The 17,512-nt window shown below is 40.3% G+C and overlaps 1 protein-coding gene and 1 pseudogene across 1 annotated transcript in view; both read right to left on the reverse strand.

Annotated features, from left to right (window-relative positions):
- Positions 1-415: 415 nt before the first annotated feature.
- The window catches only part of LOC109439701 (cytochrome P450 3A12), a 49,593-nt gene continuing 32,496 nt past the window's right edge, over positions 416-17,512 (reverse strand). Inside the window, exons 9-13 of the mRNA XM_074328515.1 lie at positions 14,232-14,298; positions 10,823-10,983; positions 8,161-8,387; positions 4,459-4,621; positions 416-883 (exon numbers count right to left, since the gene is read on the reverse strand). Of these exons, the coding sequence (XP_074184616.1) occupies positions 788-883; positions 4,459-4,621; positions 8,161-8,387; positions 10,823-10,983; positions 14,232-14,298 (714 nt within the window). The 3' untranslated portion in view covers positions 416-787. The remainder of the gene's footprint in view (positions 884-4,458; positions 4,622-8,160; positions 8,388-10,822; positions 10,984-14,231; positions 14,299-17,512) is intronic.
- Positions 14,315-17,506, reverse strand: LOC109439700 (AP-2 complex subunit mu; annotated as a pseudogene).

Below are 17,512 nucleotides of genomic sequence, written 5' to 3' on the forward strand. Positions count from 1 at the left end.
GAGATAAAAGAAAACATGTTTCTTGCCTCCAGAAATGTCAGGAAGATGAAATAAAAAATTAACTCAAAAGCAAAATATAAAAATAAGTGCCTCAGCTGAACGTGAAAAAAATGTGTGCACCAAAATAGTAGAATTAAACTATAAATGTGCTTTGTAAATAATGGGCCAAGTCACAGGGGATTAACTCTTACCTATATTAATATATCAAACTGGAGTTCTGAAAAAGGCCCCACCCAGTCAGCGATTGTGAGGGTCAAAAACATTTAGTCACTGGCTCTCACTGATTCGATTCCCCCTATTGTGCACGAAGGCAGCAGATAATAATATTGTAGAGAGATGTTTCTTGACTTGCTTGTATAACATACAATATAAAATATTCAAAATAAAACATGTGATATAAATGTCACTACTGCAGTTATCACAATAATTCTTGTTTTTATTAAAGTTTGTGGCAAAATTGTTGAGAAATTTGTATTCTTGATCAGTGCTCAGGAAGAGTAAATGGTCCTAAGTGGGGTTGAATGGAGATAGTACTATGAGAACCCCAAATAAGTTGGGTCTACATATCTGGCACTTATTTAGTCAACTCTTTTATATTACACAGTGTAGAATACACTTTGTAGCTACTGAGAAAGCTAAGTGAATGTACAGACCCCCTGGTTATCCATCAAGTGTAGTAGGTAGAGCTCATCTTCATTTCTGGGTTTTATTCACAAAGTAAATTGAGGTCTTGGGTGTCATGGGATACAGCTCCCTTGAAGAACAAAGCGGAAGTCCTTAGGGAAAGTCAGGCTCCACTTACGGTCCCATCTCTCAACTCAATCTTTAGAACAATTGGTTTTTTTGGTTGAATAATTGCCAGAGTATCTAATTCCAGAGGGATCTGCAAAGGTTAAACAGCACATGAGAATCGATTAATGAAGCATTGTCAACAACAGAAGCAAAGTCGACAAGATACATTAAGAACAATAATGACTTACAAACATATAAAAACTACTTTTAGCCTCATATATCTTTGATTCTTAATACTTATTCAATAAGCTGTGTCAAGACTGGACAGTGAAAGCATGCATCCATCCATTTATTCAACACAATATCTACACAGTGCCTATTATATACCAGGCCAGAGACAAAATCATGTTGGTTTGTGTTTGCTTTGGTTCAAATTTAAATAAAAAAGACAATTTTTTAAAAATTTAAACCAGATTCATAGGCATTATGGCAAAATATTTTGAAAAACCATATACAACTAATTTTGTGCATATTGAAAATTGCAAGGTAATCCTGAGTATGTATTACGCATTTTAATAGTGTGGACCATCCTTGACTTCTAGAGTCCAGTCACCTCTCCCAGTGGAACCCTTCCAGTTTCATGATGGGAAGAGTTCTCTGTGAAGCATTACGCCTGTATTGTAACATGTCCTGGTTCTCAGGGGCAGTGTAAATGGTGAACTTCTGAAGGCCTATGTAGTGTTTTGACTAATACTTTTAGTTCCATTCTCACCCAGTCGCTCCTTCAGTGTTGGGAGAACCACCAACACGATAACTTCTGATCTCAGTTGAGAGAAGGGCAAGCAAATTGTCATGGAGGTTGAGAAGCACCAGCCGTGGATGACTGGGAGTTTGCAGGAGCGTCTCCCCACCCAGGTGTGCCAGAGGCCCACTTCCTCTCAGGGCTCAGTCCCCTGCTTGTACACATTTACAGGACGGCTACTCAGCTGCCCAAAGCCGCGGATAAGATGAGAACCATCTCTACCCTCTCCTCTTCCCTGAGAAAGCCTCCTTAAGGGGAGTGGATGAATGTTAAACGCACGAGGCCGAGAAATAAGCCTTATTATGCCTTGCTTGATATGAACCAGTGGCAACTGTTCTCTGTTCTTCAGAGGAGAGATTCCAGATCTCTCTATTAGTGTAAAACCTTTTTATTTTTTTATTAGTTTCCTGTGTACAAAACACTGTAATAGACATTTATCATTTATACCTCTCACAAAGTGATAACCCCCTCCCCCAATATACTACCCCTTTGACATTTCATACAGCTGTTACATTTCCATTGTGTCTATTCCTTATGCTGCATTCCACTTCTTGTGAATATACATACATACATATACACATATGTATATATATGTATATATATGTATATATATATGTAAAATTATAGTTGACATTCATTATTATTCAGCTTCAGGTGTACAGAGCAGTGATCAGACATCTATAGCACCCCTGAAGTGGTCTCCCTATTAAGACAAGTGTCCATTGGGTACCTTACAAAATCTTTACAACATTATTGAATATATTCCCCAAATTGACTTTCATATCCCCGTGGCATATTGTGGTTACCAGTTGTGCTTTCTAATCCCCTCACCTTCTCCCTTATCCCCACCTCCCTCCCATCTAGCAACCCTCAGTTTTTCCTCTATGTTTCTGAGATTGTTTCTGATTAGTTCACTCATTTATTCTAAACTTTAGATTCCACATATAAGTGAGATCATATGGTATTTGCCTTTCTCTGTCTGACTTATTTCACTTAGCATAATGTTCTCTAGGTCCATTCATATCATTGCAAATGGTAAGATTTCCTTCTTTTTTATGGCTGTGTAATACTCCATTGTATAAATGTACTTTCTATTTTTATTTTTTTATTTTTATTAATATTATTTTTTAAGTTTTTATTTTATTTTTTAATTAGTGTCAGGTGTACAGAAGAATGTAATAGTTGGAGATTTATCATTTATATCCCCCACAAAGTGATAACCCCTCCCCCAATCTACTACCCCTCCGACATCGCACACAGCCATTACATTTCCACTGTCTCTATTCCTTGTGCTGTACTCCACTTCTTGTAACTATATATGTATATAAAATTATAGTTGACGTTCATTATTGTTGAGCTTCAGCTTCAGGTGTACAGTGCAGTGATCAGGCATCTACATCTTTCCTGACGTGGTCTCCCTGATGAGATAGGTGTCCATCGGATACCCTACAAAATCTTTACAGCATTATTGATTAAATTCCCCAAATTGACTTTCATATCCCCGTGGCATATTGTGGTTACCGATTGTGGTTTCTAATCCCTCACTTTCTCCCTTATCCCCACCCCCACTCCCATCTAGCAACCCTCAGTTTTTCCTCTATGTTTCTGAGACTGTTTTTGATTAGTTCATTCATTTATTCTTTTCTTTAGATTCCACATATAAGTAAGATCATATGGTATTTGTCTTTCTCTGTCTGACTTATTTCAATTAGCATAATGTTCTCTAGGTCCATCCATATGGTGGCAAATGGTAAGATTTCATTCTTCTTTATGGCTGCATAATACCCTACCTATTGTATAAAGGTACTTTCTATTTTTAAAATTTAAAATTGCATGTATATATTTCCCCTATAAACAACCAGCACTCATACCAGATGTATATTGCAAATGGTATTTATCAAATTTTTGAAATTAAGTTGTTTAAAATTGACATCCAAGAGCTTTACATCAACCTCAATTCACTCCTTAAGCATTTCCTGCATGAGTACAAGGTAATTTATAAAGTAACAAAATGTGGTGCTTCACACCTTTCTTAGGTTCAAAGAAAAGGAGAACCACTGGATGATTTAATGACAAAGTATTAGGTGAGGTGATACAACCAACGATACCAGCCTGCAGTGAGCAATAACACACCAGAGGAGAGACAGGCTCTGGACTAGATGGGGACGGCTCCTGGAGGGGCTTGGGGATTTGAACTAGGATTTGAAGGATGAGAATATAATGGGGAGGAGAGAGAGAGAAGAACATCACAGAGTTTTTATTTGATGTAAAAGGAGCCAAGCTTGAATGCAGGGGGCTCCCAGGAGGCGGGGTCAAGTAGCCAGGATGGCCTTGGACTGTGGGAGTCCTTCACATCTGGCATAAATGCTTTAATCAGTGATTCTCAACCTTGGCTGCACATGAGAATCAAAGGGGGCACTCTTCAAGTCACACAGGATGGATGATTTTAGAATCTGAGATGACCTAGGCATCAGGAATTTTTAAACTCCCCTCTGATTTCGGTGCACAGCCAGTAGTTGAGAACCACTGCTGTAAAAGCATCTGTAAGTTCAGGCGGAGAAGAGCATTGTTCAAAAGTCACGATGTGGTTACTCTCATTGCACTTCATGACTGCACACAACACTCCCCCTCCATTCCAGTGGACTTGAAACCAAATTTAAAACTTTGCTCAAAGGACTGTGAAGCATCATGTTGCGTTGATTCCAGATGACTTTTACAGCTGGGTTAATATAAAATCACAGACTTAGCACTCCAGAGCTAACAGCATCTTAAAGGGCACAGATGACTCCAAATAGATTCTCTGGCACGTAGACTAAGTTACCAAACAGTGAATGAGCACATTCATAATATATATGCATGTATATCCCCCAGTAAGAAAACTCTCCCAACACAGCACTATGCACGCAGAAAGTTAACTGTCTGACCTGTGTTTCTTTGCAAGGTTTGAAGGAGAAATTCTGCAGGACTCTGACGACAGCAAGTTTCATGTTCATGAGAGCGAACCTCATGCCGATGCAGTTTCGGGGTCCAGTTCCAAAGGGCAGGTATATGTAAGGATTTATGCTGTCCTTGTTCTCCTTACTGAACCTGGTTCCACAACAGTAGATGAAAAGAAGTTAATGAAATATAACACCACAACCCTCACATGTTTGGGGTTCTCGCTCAGACTCCTTAACCAGAGGTACACAGGATGCTTCCGGGGGCTAGTCATTGAGATGCTGCTGTGATTATTTTGCAGTGAGAATTGTAAGCTACAGGTCCTTCCCATTCTCCTTAGGCTATAGGAGCTTTCAGTCTCATTAAAGACATGAGATGAGTGTTATTTAAAGGAAAATTTATCTTCAAGCACTAAAATTACATTTAGCGTAAGATGTTCACCCTCTGAGGAGCTGCAAGGAAGAAATGAGACTGAAAGAAAAGTGGGTTCCTGCCTCCACTCAAACTCATGTTGATCATTTTCACGGAGGAAGGAAGCAGGAATAATGCCTTCCATTAGTTAAATTGTTATTTTTTCTTTCCCTTCCTTTCCCTTTCCTTCCTCTGTCTTCACTTCCGTTCCACCCCCTCCCCTGGACTCTCAGCTTCTGTCGCTCTCTCTCCCACAGAATAGCATAAATCAGATGATTTTCATGGGCATATGATGCTACTCTACTCTAATCACCAATTTCCTTGTCTGTCTGTTCCACTGGGCTACAAATTTCTTGATGTTTAGATCTATGTTTTATTTAAATTTGATTCCTCAAAATTTTATTTTGTTGAGGAAAAAATCTGATATAGGAGAAAGTAATCATGGCATTGTTGTTACGTACTTTTTAAGAGTCTCTATATTTTGGAGAACATTGTCTATTTACAGACGATGTGCCTTAAAATAATATGGGAATCAGGAGAAGGGCAGTAGTGGTGTGTGGATGGGACAGTTGACATGGGCTGATGGCTCTAAGGCAGGTGATGGGCACACATAGATACATTCAAGTATTCCATAGTATTCTACAGACACATCCCTTATGCCTATAGAAAATGCTCGTGTGTATGTCAAATACACATATACTTGTGTACATGTCAAAAATTTTCTATATAGCCATTATTTTAACATTTGGATTTCTCACTGCCTGGACCACTTCCTCACACATGGTAAGCACTTACTGTCTGTATGATGACTGAATGAATCAAACAGAATTACAAGATTGCCAACCGATGTATGAAAATATGCTCACATCAGCAGCTATAAGAGAAATGCAAATCAAAGCTAACCTCACTCCTGTTAGAAAGCTACTATAAGTAGGACAAATCTACCATAAGAAAAGATAAAATAGTGCCATTTGCGACAACATGGATGAATCCCAAGATTATTATGCTAAGCAAAACAAGTCAGACAGAAAAAGTCGAAAGGTATATGATTTCACTGATATGTGGGATATAAAACTGAAAGCAATAAAGGAACAAGACAAACAAAGAAACAAAAACTCATAGACATGGACAATAGTTTAGTGGTTACCAGAGGGTAAGTGGGGAGGAGGGTGGCAGATGAGGGTAAATGGGATCAAATATATCGCGATGGAAGGAGAACTGACTCTGGGTGATGAACACACAATGTGATATACAGATGATGTAATACAGAATTGTACACCTGAAACCTATGTAACTTTAACTAACCATTGTCTCCCCAATAAACTTTAATTAAAAGAAAAAGTTAAAACCAAAAATACATAAATAAATAGAGGGAATACAGACAAACAAATATAGGACAAAAAATAACAAATGCTGGAGAAGATGTGAAGAAAATGGAACCTTCATACATTGCTGGTGTGAATTTAAACTTGTATATGGGAAATACTATGGAAGTTCCTCAAAAAATAAGAATAGAGCTACCATATGACCCAGCAATTCCTCTTCTGGGTATCTACCTGAATAATTTGTAACCATTTATTTGTAAAGATATGTGTACCCCTATGTTCATTGCAGCATTATTTACAATAGCAAAGACATTGAAACAACCCAAGTATCCTTTGACGGATGATTGGATAAAGAAGATGTGATATATATACAATGGAAAACTACTCGGCCATAAAAAAGATGAAATATTGCCATTTGAAACAACATGGATGGATCTTGAGTGTATTCGGCTAAGTGAAATGACTGAGACAAAAAAGGACAACAGCATGCTGTCACTCACATGTGGGATATAAACCAAAAAGCAACAAACAAGACAAACAAACAACAAAATATAGATAACAGAATGTCAGTTACCAGAAGACGAGGAGAGTGGGGGATGGAGGGAAGAAGGAGCGTGGGGGTAAAAAGGGTGAAATACAAAATGAAAGAAGGAAACTAGCTCTCAGATAGAGAGCACACATAATAAGTATACAGATGTATTATAAAGATGTACCCCTGATTTATATAGTATTATTATCCAAAGTTAGCCCAATACATTTAATAAAAAAGAGAAGTACAGTAAGGATCTCTGGTTTCATGTTCATGAAACTACAGTGAGGGAAAGTGCTGAGCTTGGAGGAAGCACAGAGTGGCCCTGGTCCAGGAAACGGAGCACTTGGTCAACTCTAGCTTCTTCTTTCAACAAGTATCACGTGTCGGCACTACGCTGGAGCTGAGGACATTATGGCAAATGAGACAAGGTCCCTGCCATTAGGGATCGTACAGTCGAGCTGACAAAAGTCTGGATCCCAGCTAGTGCCTCTATTAGTTCATCCCAATTTTGCTCACCAATACAATAGATGGGAAATATCACCTCTTTCCAGAATTCAAGCTGTGCCCAAAGCCCGCCCTTGGCTTTGAATTCCCAGAATAGCCTGCTAAAGACTCCCTCCACCCTCCAAAGGAGGGTCTTGATGTATAGAAACAGATGACTTCGCTTTGGAAGAGTCACCAAATGCTGAGAGTAGGAGGAAGCTGCCACAAAACAGCAGCTAGAGAGGTACCGGGGGACCTGTGTTCCCCTCCACCCTCAATGAGGCAGCTTAAACCTTCAGGGATGAGGACCTGTCAGGTTCTCAGCCTGCACTCTCACAATAACGCTACAGGAACGATGGCCAGTGTGTAAAAAAGTATAATGTGGGAACATTGCGGTAAACTCAGAGAGCTAAAGAGTCCAGCACAGAAAAACTTAAAGAAAAAAATAAAAGCTTATATTCCTAAAATCAGATGGTGGTTAAGTAAATTATGGCCTATGCATATAATCACACACACAAAAATATGTATATGATGGTTCATATATACCTATATATGATTGTATATATAATAGGACGTTGTTTGTACTTTACTGTTAAATAATGTAACAAGTTCAAAATAAAATAAAATGTATGACCATTTTAACTTAAAAAATATATGCATAGAAAAATGCCAATATGATATACACCACATTCTTAATGAGGCCTATCTTAGGGTGGTGGGACTGTAGAAAAACACAATTTTCCTTTTCTACTCTGGAATTTGTAAAACTTTGTGAGTAAACATAATCACTCTTATAACAAGTAAACAAACTTGTTAAAATAAAAAGAAGTAGAAATCAATTACTGTACAAGCACACATTGTCACCTTACTAACAGACATCAGAACATGGTCCAACCAGCCTGCGTCAGGGTGGGTTCTCTCTCCATGGAGCCCAGTACCTTTCAGGATGGAATTCCTCAGGCTCTGGCCAGAATGTTGAGTCTCGTTGCAGAACAATGCTTGGCACCATCACCACTGTCCCTTTGGGAATGAGCACCCCCTTGATTTCTACATCCTTCTTACAGACCCTCTCAATTCTTCCAGCAACTGGGAATAATCTGAGCGTTTCATTCAACACCATGTCAAGATACTCCATCTGCACCAGGGCGTCATAGGTGGGAGGTGCCTGGGAAGAAAGAAACAGATTTTGATCAATTGAGATTTGGGATCAACTTTGAACTCAGCCTATGCAATACTCCTGAACTGTTAGGAGCTCCAAAGAATAACTATTTTGGTAAAGAAACTTAGAATTTACAGGCATTTTAATATCTGTCATGTGCTTTGACCTGCTCAATGGCCCACTGACGTATGTGGAGTAGTTATGACTATGGGAGACTGTTGGGACAATTCCCTAAACAGGACTCGAAATCCCTCACATGACCACATAGCGATTTTCGTTTTCTGGTGAACAAATGTGACTAATAAACTATGGCCCTTACACTTAGGTCAAAAGACAGGCTTCACTTCTGTACCAAGGAAGGAGGATCTATAAAAGACCAAATGCCCTGTTTAACATGGTGGTTTTTAGTTAAAAAGCCCTGCTTGCTAAATTTATTCAAATATATATATATATATATTAGTGAAGGACACTATGTTATATAGAGACTCTATAAATAATTTGGAGAGAAACTAGCTCCTTTCTAAACCAAATATGTCAATAGGAGGGTTTGGCTGGATGCTTCCAAGGTCCACAATTTCCTTCTAGGGAAAGTTATAAAGAGATGAACCCCTAGCCCCATGCTGTCTCACTGGAACAATCTCCTAATTGTCACTTCAGGGCTTGACTGCAAGCTGGGAAGACCTCAAACAAGCCTCTCCAGCCCCAGAGGCCAGTCTCTTCACACCACAAAGCATTCCAGTTTCAGCAGAGATCTGAAAACTCTGTGGGCAATAGGTGGTTATCACTTGGTGTCACACTGAAGAGGCAATATTGTAGAGGATAAGAGTTGGACTCAGGAGCTAGACACCCTGGTTCATAAACTGGTCTTAACCTCTAGCTGTGTGACTAGCGGATGAAAACGACTTCATCTCTCCATAGCTCAGTTTTCTGACATGTTACATGGAGATAGTTAGAGCTGGCTCTTCATAGGCTTGTGTGGCAGAGACATTCACTGCTCACCCAATAGCCTTGTAGTCTCCCATATCTCCAAGGACACTTGAAGTTAGGGAAACCAACTTTGTGAACGGGCTTTGAGCCGAAGTGGTATATGTCAGTTGGAGGCCAAAACATTTGAAACTCCAATGAGCAACGCTCTAGTTTTTTATTCCCCAGCCCACATGAAGGCACCGTGTTCCACACAGTGCAGCTACCAGAAAGTAGAGTCTCTTCTACCTATATTTCCGGGTAACAATGTGGAACAGAGAGTCCCACTCCCAACCTCCATTAACAAGCCACGTTGGACATGCAAATGTGAGTAAGAAGTAAACTTTTGCTATATAAAGCCACTCAGATTTGAGGGCCATTCTGTTACTGAGACATAGCCTAGCCTAACCTGACTAATACAGAATATTTGAAGATTAAATTCATTTGTAAATAGAAGGCATTTAGAATACACATATATAGTAAGAAGCAAATGTTAGCTTTAGTGTTGTTATTTCTTTGCAATTACTACTACGAAAAGGGCAGAACACAATGCTTTAGGTAGTCACAATGCTTTAGTGACCTTTCCATCTTCCTGCAATCAAAAGAATCCCAAGATGGGCTTTCCCAGAGAAGACAGATAATGTCTAATGTTATAGGCCCTTAAATCTTTACCCTATATCTGAATGACCTATAACTTAGAATGGGTTTTGGACTTGTCCAAAACCACAGTCTGGAGTCAGACTCATGTCTTCTATTTCCTACCCTATGCTCTTTCCTGCATACCAGCTGCTCTTTGTCTGCAAAGTTTATCCAGGGTACATTGCACTACTGGTGCCAAGTCTCCACCCCTTCCTGTTTCCATGTCCTTTGCCATCTAACTCTGTGGAGCCCTCCCTTATGGGTTTGGCCATGTGGTTTGCTTTGAACCAAAGGAATGTTGGCTACATGTGATGCAGGCAGATTCTGAAAGGTACCTATATAATTGAGTTTCTTGCTCCTGCCCTCTGACATTATTAAGGAGAACACACCCAGCCTAGTTTTCTGGAGTATGGGAGAAGTATTGAGACCATGAGGGTCTGAATCAGCCAAGCCAGCTTATCAAAGGCAGTCAAGATCAGCCAAGAGGCACACGAAAGCACGTCCAGCCAGTATCAACGTAGATAACTATCCAGAGACTTGAGCAATCAATGCTTATTGTTAATATTCACTGAGGTTTGTTGATTTTTACTTGGCATTATTATGATAACAGATAACTGATATGCCATGACAAGCACTTTTTTCAAATTTCTTATATATACGTGAAAAGCATACATTATCTAAGTTTTTTCCATTTTCTTTTGTTTCTTTACACCCTTCCTAAATAGCACAGCTGAAAGAATTGATGCTTATGTCCTTTGCAAAAATTCTAGGAACTGGTTAAGAGGCATTCTTGCTAAGGCTTCACATTCTCCCTCCCTTTCCAGGTATCACCTACTCACCTTATTGGGGAAAGTTATATCAATCTCCTCCTGCAGTTTCTGCTGCACTTCAGGGTGAGTGGCCAAAATATACATCAGGAAGGAAAGAGCAGTGCTAGTGGTCTCATAGCCAGCAAAAATAAAGACAATAGATTGGGCCACGAGCTCCAGATCAGACAAAGCTAAAAGGAGAGGAAAGACATTTTACATAAAGAAGGTCAATGTACATTATCACAGTTTTGAGGAAGGAAAATCTAAATGAAACTCCCAAAGCTCTAGGAGAAAAATTGGAAAAACAATTCAGAGTCAAACTGGGAGTGGTTTGCACACTGATGTGTATCTTACAGAGCCAGAAAAACGCAAAAAGTATCTTAATCTAGCTTTCCCCAATGTCTATATTATTGTTGGCCACCACTAACACAGATGTGTAATTTCAGAGATAGCATTCTTGTGTAACACACACAGTGTGATCAGTATGTTCTTCAGAAAACCCTAAAAGTAATTTAGCTACAAATAATATGGGGTAGCATTCTCCCTCTGGAAACATTTAAATTATTCTGGCTAAAATACACTTGAAAAACTTTGAGAGAGTTTACAATACTAAGGGTTATGCAGGGGAAAATTGAAGGATATTTTATTTAAACATAAATGAAACTTAAGCTGGGCAACGGATACTTGTTACTCAAAGCATCGTCCATACACCAGCAACATCAACACCATCAGGGAGGTTATTAGAAACACAAAATCTCAAACTCCACAGTAGAACTATTGAATCACAATCTGAACTTTCAAGAGATGTGGTGATTTGCATGCATTATACCTATAAGAGGCATCAGGTAATAGAAGACCTGAGTAAATGTCTTCAACATGGATGATCTCAGATGTGTACGGAAACTACAGAGATAGACACAAAGCTAGAAGAGGGGTGCACTACTCTATTCTAGTCAGTAGCATTAAAATAGCTGAAGAATGAATGTATCAATAGAAGGGCATTGACCAGTATGAAATATAGAAAAATCGGCACCAGCGAGTGGAATCAGCAATGCTTATTCAATCATGGCCTGAATGTCATCTTTCTCAGCACACGCACTCTCTCTTTCCTCTACTGTATACTCAGCAAACAGCCCTTATGATCAAATTGGCCTCTTTTTAAATTTTCTCCTGAGAGAAACTAAGCATGGTCAGGCTCTGATTGATTTGACTGGGACTGGATTAGGACCTGTAGCTACTTAGAGCCCTGAAATAAACATGGGACCCACTCTAACCATGTAATTTGTGAGTAAAAACGATACAAAATGAGTTAAGAAATGTCTACAGAGTTCTGATTTTCCAATGATGGCTTCTATGATGCTGTTGGGGGTAAATTCAACTATCAAATTATTTCCCCCAGTTAGAATATAGCCCATGATACTCAAAGTTCAGAGCTGTGCTGTCCAATATGGTAACAACTAGCCACATGTGGCTGTTTAAATTTTAATTAATTAAAATTAATACAATTTAAGATTCAGTTATCAGTTGCACTGGTCACATGTCAAGTGCTCAACAGACATATGTGTCTAGTAGTTATTGTATTAAACAATGTGCACATAGACTGTTTCCTTCATCACAGAAGGTTGTATTGGACCATGTAGATAGATAGATAGATAGATGATAGATAGATAGATGATAGATAGATAGATAGATAGATAGATAGATAGATAGATAGATAGACAGATTGATTGATTGATTGATTGATTGATTGATAGATGATATATAGGAAAGTAGATAGACAGACAAATAGATGAAAGAGAAAGGAAGGAAGGAAGGAAGGAAGGAAGGAAGGAAGGAAGGAAGGAAGGAAGAAAGAGAAGGAGAGAGAGGGAGAGAGAAAGGTATAGATATAGACGTATTTATACCGGTGTACTACAGTAATCTCATATCTACTCTCTATAACCAACTATTAAATATTCACAAATTTTGTGAGATGGTGTCAAACCATTGGTAGTTTGAAATTAACCATCATGGGAGTATTGACACCGTGGAAATAAGCTGTAATACATGGATCTTTCTTGTTTTGAGAGAGAGAATATGTTTATGTTTATCAGAGCTATTTAAATATATTTGATGTCCTTAGCTTTGTCCACTGAAAGGGTTTAGACACAAAGAAACCTTAGTAGTAATGAGGATTCCCAAATCCCAGATTTTGACACTAAACACCATATCTCACCATAGCTCCTTGGGAAATGGCTGATTCTAGAGCTGATCAGGGGACATATAGAGAAATCTGGAATGGCTCATGTGAGAAAACAAAGAAGTGTTCACAAAATGATGGGTGAAAAGGATACAGGATACTCTGTATACTATAATGGTGGCCATATGTCATTATACATAGAATGTACAACCCATAGGATGTGCAACACCAAGAGTGAACCCTAATGTAAACTATGGCCTTTGGGTGATAATCATGTGTCAATGTATGTTCTCTGATTATAACAAATGATCCATACCTATGAGGGACTTTGATAGTCAGGGAGGCTGAGTATAGGTGGAGTCAGGGGTACATGGGAAATCTCTGTCACTTCCCTGCAATTTTGCTGTCAACTTTAAACTGCTCTAAAAAATAAAGTCTATTGAAAAATTCAAAAGAAAGCAAAAAAGGACCCTGAAGCCTACTTGAAAGGGCTTCAGTGGACAAAGCTGAGAGAATTGACCATCAACAAAGAAAGAATAATGGAAAAGAGTAATTGGTAATATATGCGATCATACTGATATAAACAAACAAACAAACAAACAAGGGAGAATGAAGAGCTCTCCCTTACAATGGACTATCAACTCATAAATGTAAAAGAAATGATGGAATTAGGAAGTCATTATTTTGCAACCATCACAGTAATAATGATTTCAGTCAAAAACCATTCATGGATGATAAAACTAATGGGGGAAAGTTTGAAGAGAAAATAGAATATTTACTTAGTCTCAAAGGCTTCCACACAACTTACTTATTAGTTACAAAAGAAAAATAAAAGTTTCCAGTAGATAAGCTAGTGAACACAATTTCAACACAAGTTAAGGTCACCCACACTGAAGCAATGTGCCTCCTGATGTGATGGAGCCTTAAAGCGAACTTCCAGGCAGATAGTCTGATTCAGTGGGCAGATGAGGCCGGAGAATGGACATTGGAAATAAGCTCCCCAGAGGTTCTGATGTACAGACCACTGACTGATTTCTGGGCATAAAAAACTTGTTTATGGCTGCCATTTACGCTTTGAACAAAGTCATGTCTGCATACTTCTGGAAAGTGCCACTGCCTACCTTCTATCTCTGACCATGTGCCTTTCTTCAATTTGGCAGAATTTCTTATCTGCGTAAAAGTCTTCCTGCACATTTTCAGAACCAACCTCCTACCTCTGAGCTTCCCCATCACTGGCCCTCTGAAGCTCACTTTGGTTACCTTTATGATTGTCCATTTCTGTGGAATTCTGGGTGTTCATCATCAGCTGAAGAAAATCCACTCGGTGCTGGAAGCAGAAGGAGAAATTTCAATGACAGAAAGTCACTTGTGAAGTCAGAAATAAATCAGGAGTGCAGTACTTCACCTCTTCCCTGAGAGTATGGCCTGTTTTAGTCCAGAAATTTGACTAGTGCTGCCTGAATCATCAGCGAACGAAAACATCCATCTACAAATCTTGGAGAGCAGGCTGTCTCCCTGAGGGAAATCCAGCCATTATATCCAACTGATTTTTATCTTAACTGATCATCTACTTCTCTGGTTTTAAACACAGCTTACTGGCTAAAGACTTGTCTGCTCCCTCCCCTATCATGCCTCCTTTCCCAGGAAGAAGTCCCCGACTTCAGTACTTTTTATTATCATGACTTAATTCTTAACCAATGGCCATATATCTGAATCCCCTGACATTTGCGGAGTCCATCGGCGGCTTTTTAAGAGCAGTTTCAAATACCCACCCTCCCAGGACTCTGCACAGTCTTCAGTGACACCCTGGGGTACCCAGCCCTGTCCCCCTGACATGCAGACATTCTTGTGCTGGCCTCTAGGAAGGCAAATCTGTGTTAGCTAGCTTGCAGCCTCAATGCCCAGAGTTGACTCCTGTCCTCTCCAGTGTCTGACTGGGCTCCAATTTAACATAAACTATACTCCACCAGGTGTCTCATTGGGCATTCCTTTGCAGAATGTGTAAAATAAGAGACCACTTCATTGACTACACATGCCAGACCGCTGCGCTATACACCTGAAGCTGAAGTTGAATAATATTGAATGTCAAGTGTAATACAATATATATAGAAAGGGTCACAGAATGTGGAGTACAGCATAGGGAATATAGTCAATGGAATTGTAACAACTATATACGATGTCAGTCAGGTAGTAGATTGGGGCGGTATTATCACTTTGTGAGGGGTGTTAATGTCTAACTATTACATTGTTTTGTAAACCTAAAACTAATTTTAAAAAGTCTTGGAATTGAAGTGATTCTTTGAAAATTTAAGATCTGGACAAATTATAATACCAGGAAAATAATTTTTAATCAGTAATTTTTATACCTTGACAATTTATTGAAGGGAAGTGGTATATTTTTTTGTCACAACAATATTCACACAATGATATACTAATCATTGTGCCTATTACTTCTATTTTTTCTGCTTTACAGAGTTTATTGGGTTTATAATTGGATGAAATCACACATGTACAAAATGAAGCTCACACTATCCCAAAGCAGAGTAGGAATTGAGGGCTGGGGATCTGTTACTGGCTATTGGGGGAGCTCTGAGCTGAGGGACAGACAACCCTCCCCCTCAAGATATGTGGTCACAGGGCAGGGGAGGAGAGGGAGCCCACCTGGCTTTGGTCACAGGACTCAGAGCCTGGCACTGGGTCAGGGCAGACATATGGATGGAGAAGTAGGAACCCCTAAAACAATCTTGCCCAGGGAGAGCTCCACCAGTCCCACCAATGATGTGGTTGGTCCAGACCTAGACTCGTGCTGATACAAAGGGAAGGCATCAAAGCAGGAGGGAGGAGACACTGATGTGTGGTGGGGGGGCACCTGGACCTGTGGAAGAGGGAGGGTAGGGAGGCAGGCTAACTGCTACTAGGTACTCCGACCAATGTAACGCACTCATTTGATGACATCATGGTCGCTGTAGTTCAGCTTCGGTTCGAAAACCTTCAAGTAGCGCACCTTGAGGCCAGAGGGCGTGAATGGCACCTCAAAGTTCATGGAAATGGAGGGTGGAGCCCACTTCTTGTCGTTGGCAGGCAGAAGCTCAATCTCTGTGCTGATCTGTGATTCCTTCATGCCTCCCACGCACTTGATCTTCCACACGAGAGCGTTCTCACTGGCCTTGTACTTGGCCTTCCCCTTCATGCAGATCACCTACACCCCGCTTGTGTTCAGTGGGGTTGGGATCTCCTCACCTCAATCTTCTGTGCCAGTAATGAGGGCTTAAAGTTAGATTTGATGACCACCTTGACCTCAAGCTTGGTACGTACCACTTCCCGCACTAGCGGGATCACCCGGAAGGAAGGATGATGCCCTTGGTGGTGCCATAACTCATGAGTCAAACTCCATCTAGTGGAATGAAGCTGATGCGGCCTTCAGAGTCAGACTTGCTGAGTCGCACACACTGCTGGGAGATGCAGTCACCGATAGCAATTTGTTGCTTCCTGCTCTTCCTTGTTTCATCAACTGTGTCTTTGCCCTGCTTCTTAATGACAATCTTGTTATTCATCCCAAACTTGCACTCAGGCATGCCACTCAGGTAGCTCTTCATTACCACCCGGCCTGACACATGGGCGCTCAGCATCTGCCCCTTAGAGGACATGAGGAGGTTCACACTCTCCAGAACATCCAGGAAGAGCTTCTCCCGGGGGTACTTGATGCCCTCTGACTGCCAGCCAATCTGCCCAGTCACCTGGCTAGTGATTTGGGACTGTTCTTCTTTTGTCTGATGCTGGTTCTTGATGCCCTGCTGGGTGATGAAGGCTTTCAGTGTGCCTGTCTCTGAGTTCTGTGAATAGCCGAAGTCTAGGATCTCATCCAGCAGCTCATCTATGAGCACAAAATTGTTGATGTTCTCCTAGCTGATCTTGCCAAAGTGGGCAGCCATTACTTCACACATCTTATAGAGGAATTCAAAAACCATGGCAGCATTGACATTCTGCTTGGTGACAGCTGCCAGCCAGATGTTGGACCACTTAACATGGAAGAAACTGATGCTAGCGATGTTGGTGATAGTGCTGTACACTTGCTGCGGGGCATGGATAACACTGACCCAAAAGACGCCCACTGTGTTCCTCCTGATGTCATCTCGGTAGACCTGGGAGATGAGCACCTTCCCCTTATGATTATAGATGAATAAACCCCCAATCATGGTGGCACCCAGTCTCCAAGGCCCATCACTCTGAGAACAGATCTGGTGGCTGCTGCCCCTGCTCTGCCCACCCAGCACTCTCCGGATCACAAGATGTCCCCCCACCCCCTGTTTGCCTGCCTGCTGCCTCTCTGTTGTCACATTTTAAACATTGCCTCACTGACTCATTTTTAATTTCCTTTCTGAAGTTCCATCTTCTTCATTCTCCATAAAATCTTTTAACTCTCTTGCTCTAAACCCTAGAATTCTCTACCTGCATTTAAAAAAAGAGAAATGCACAAAGCATATGTATACAGCTTAATAAATTATCAAAAAGTGAACACACCCATGTAACCACCACCAGAT

The sequence above is a fragment of the Rhinolophus sinicus genome, linkage group LG03, assembly GCF_036562045.2.
Source record: "Rhinolophus sinicus isolate RSC01 linkage group LG03, ASM3656204v1, whole genome shotgun sequence".
NCBI lineage: Eukaryota > Metazoa > Chordata > Mammalia > Chiroptera > Rhinolophidae > Rhinolophus > Rhinolophus sinicus.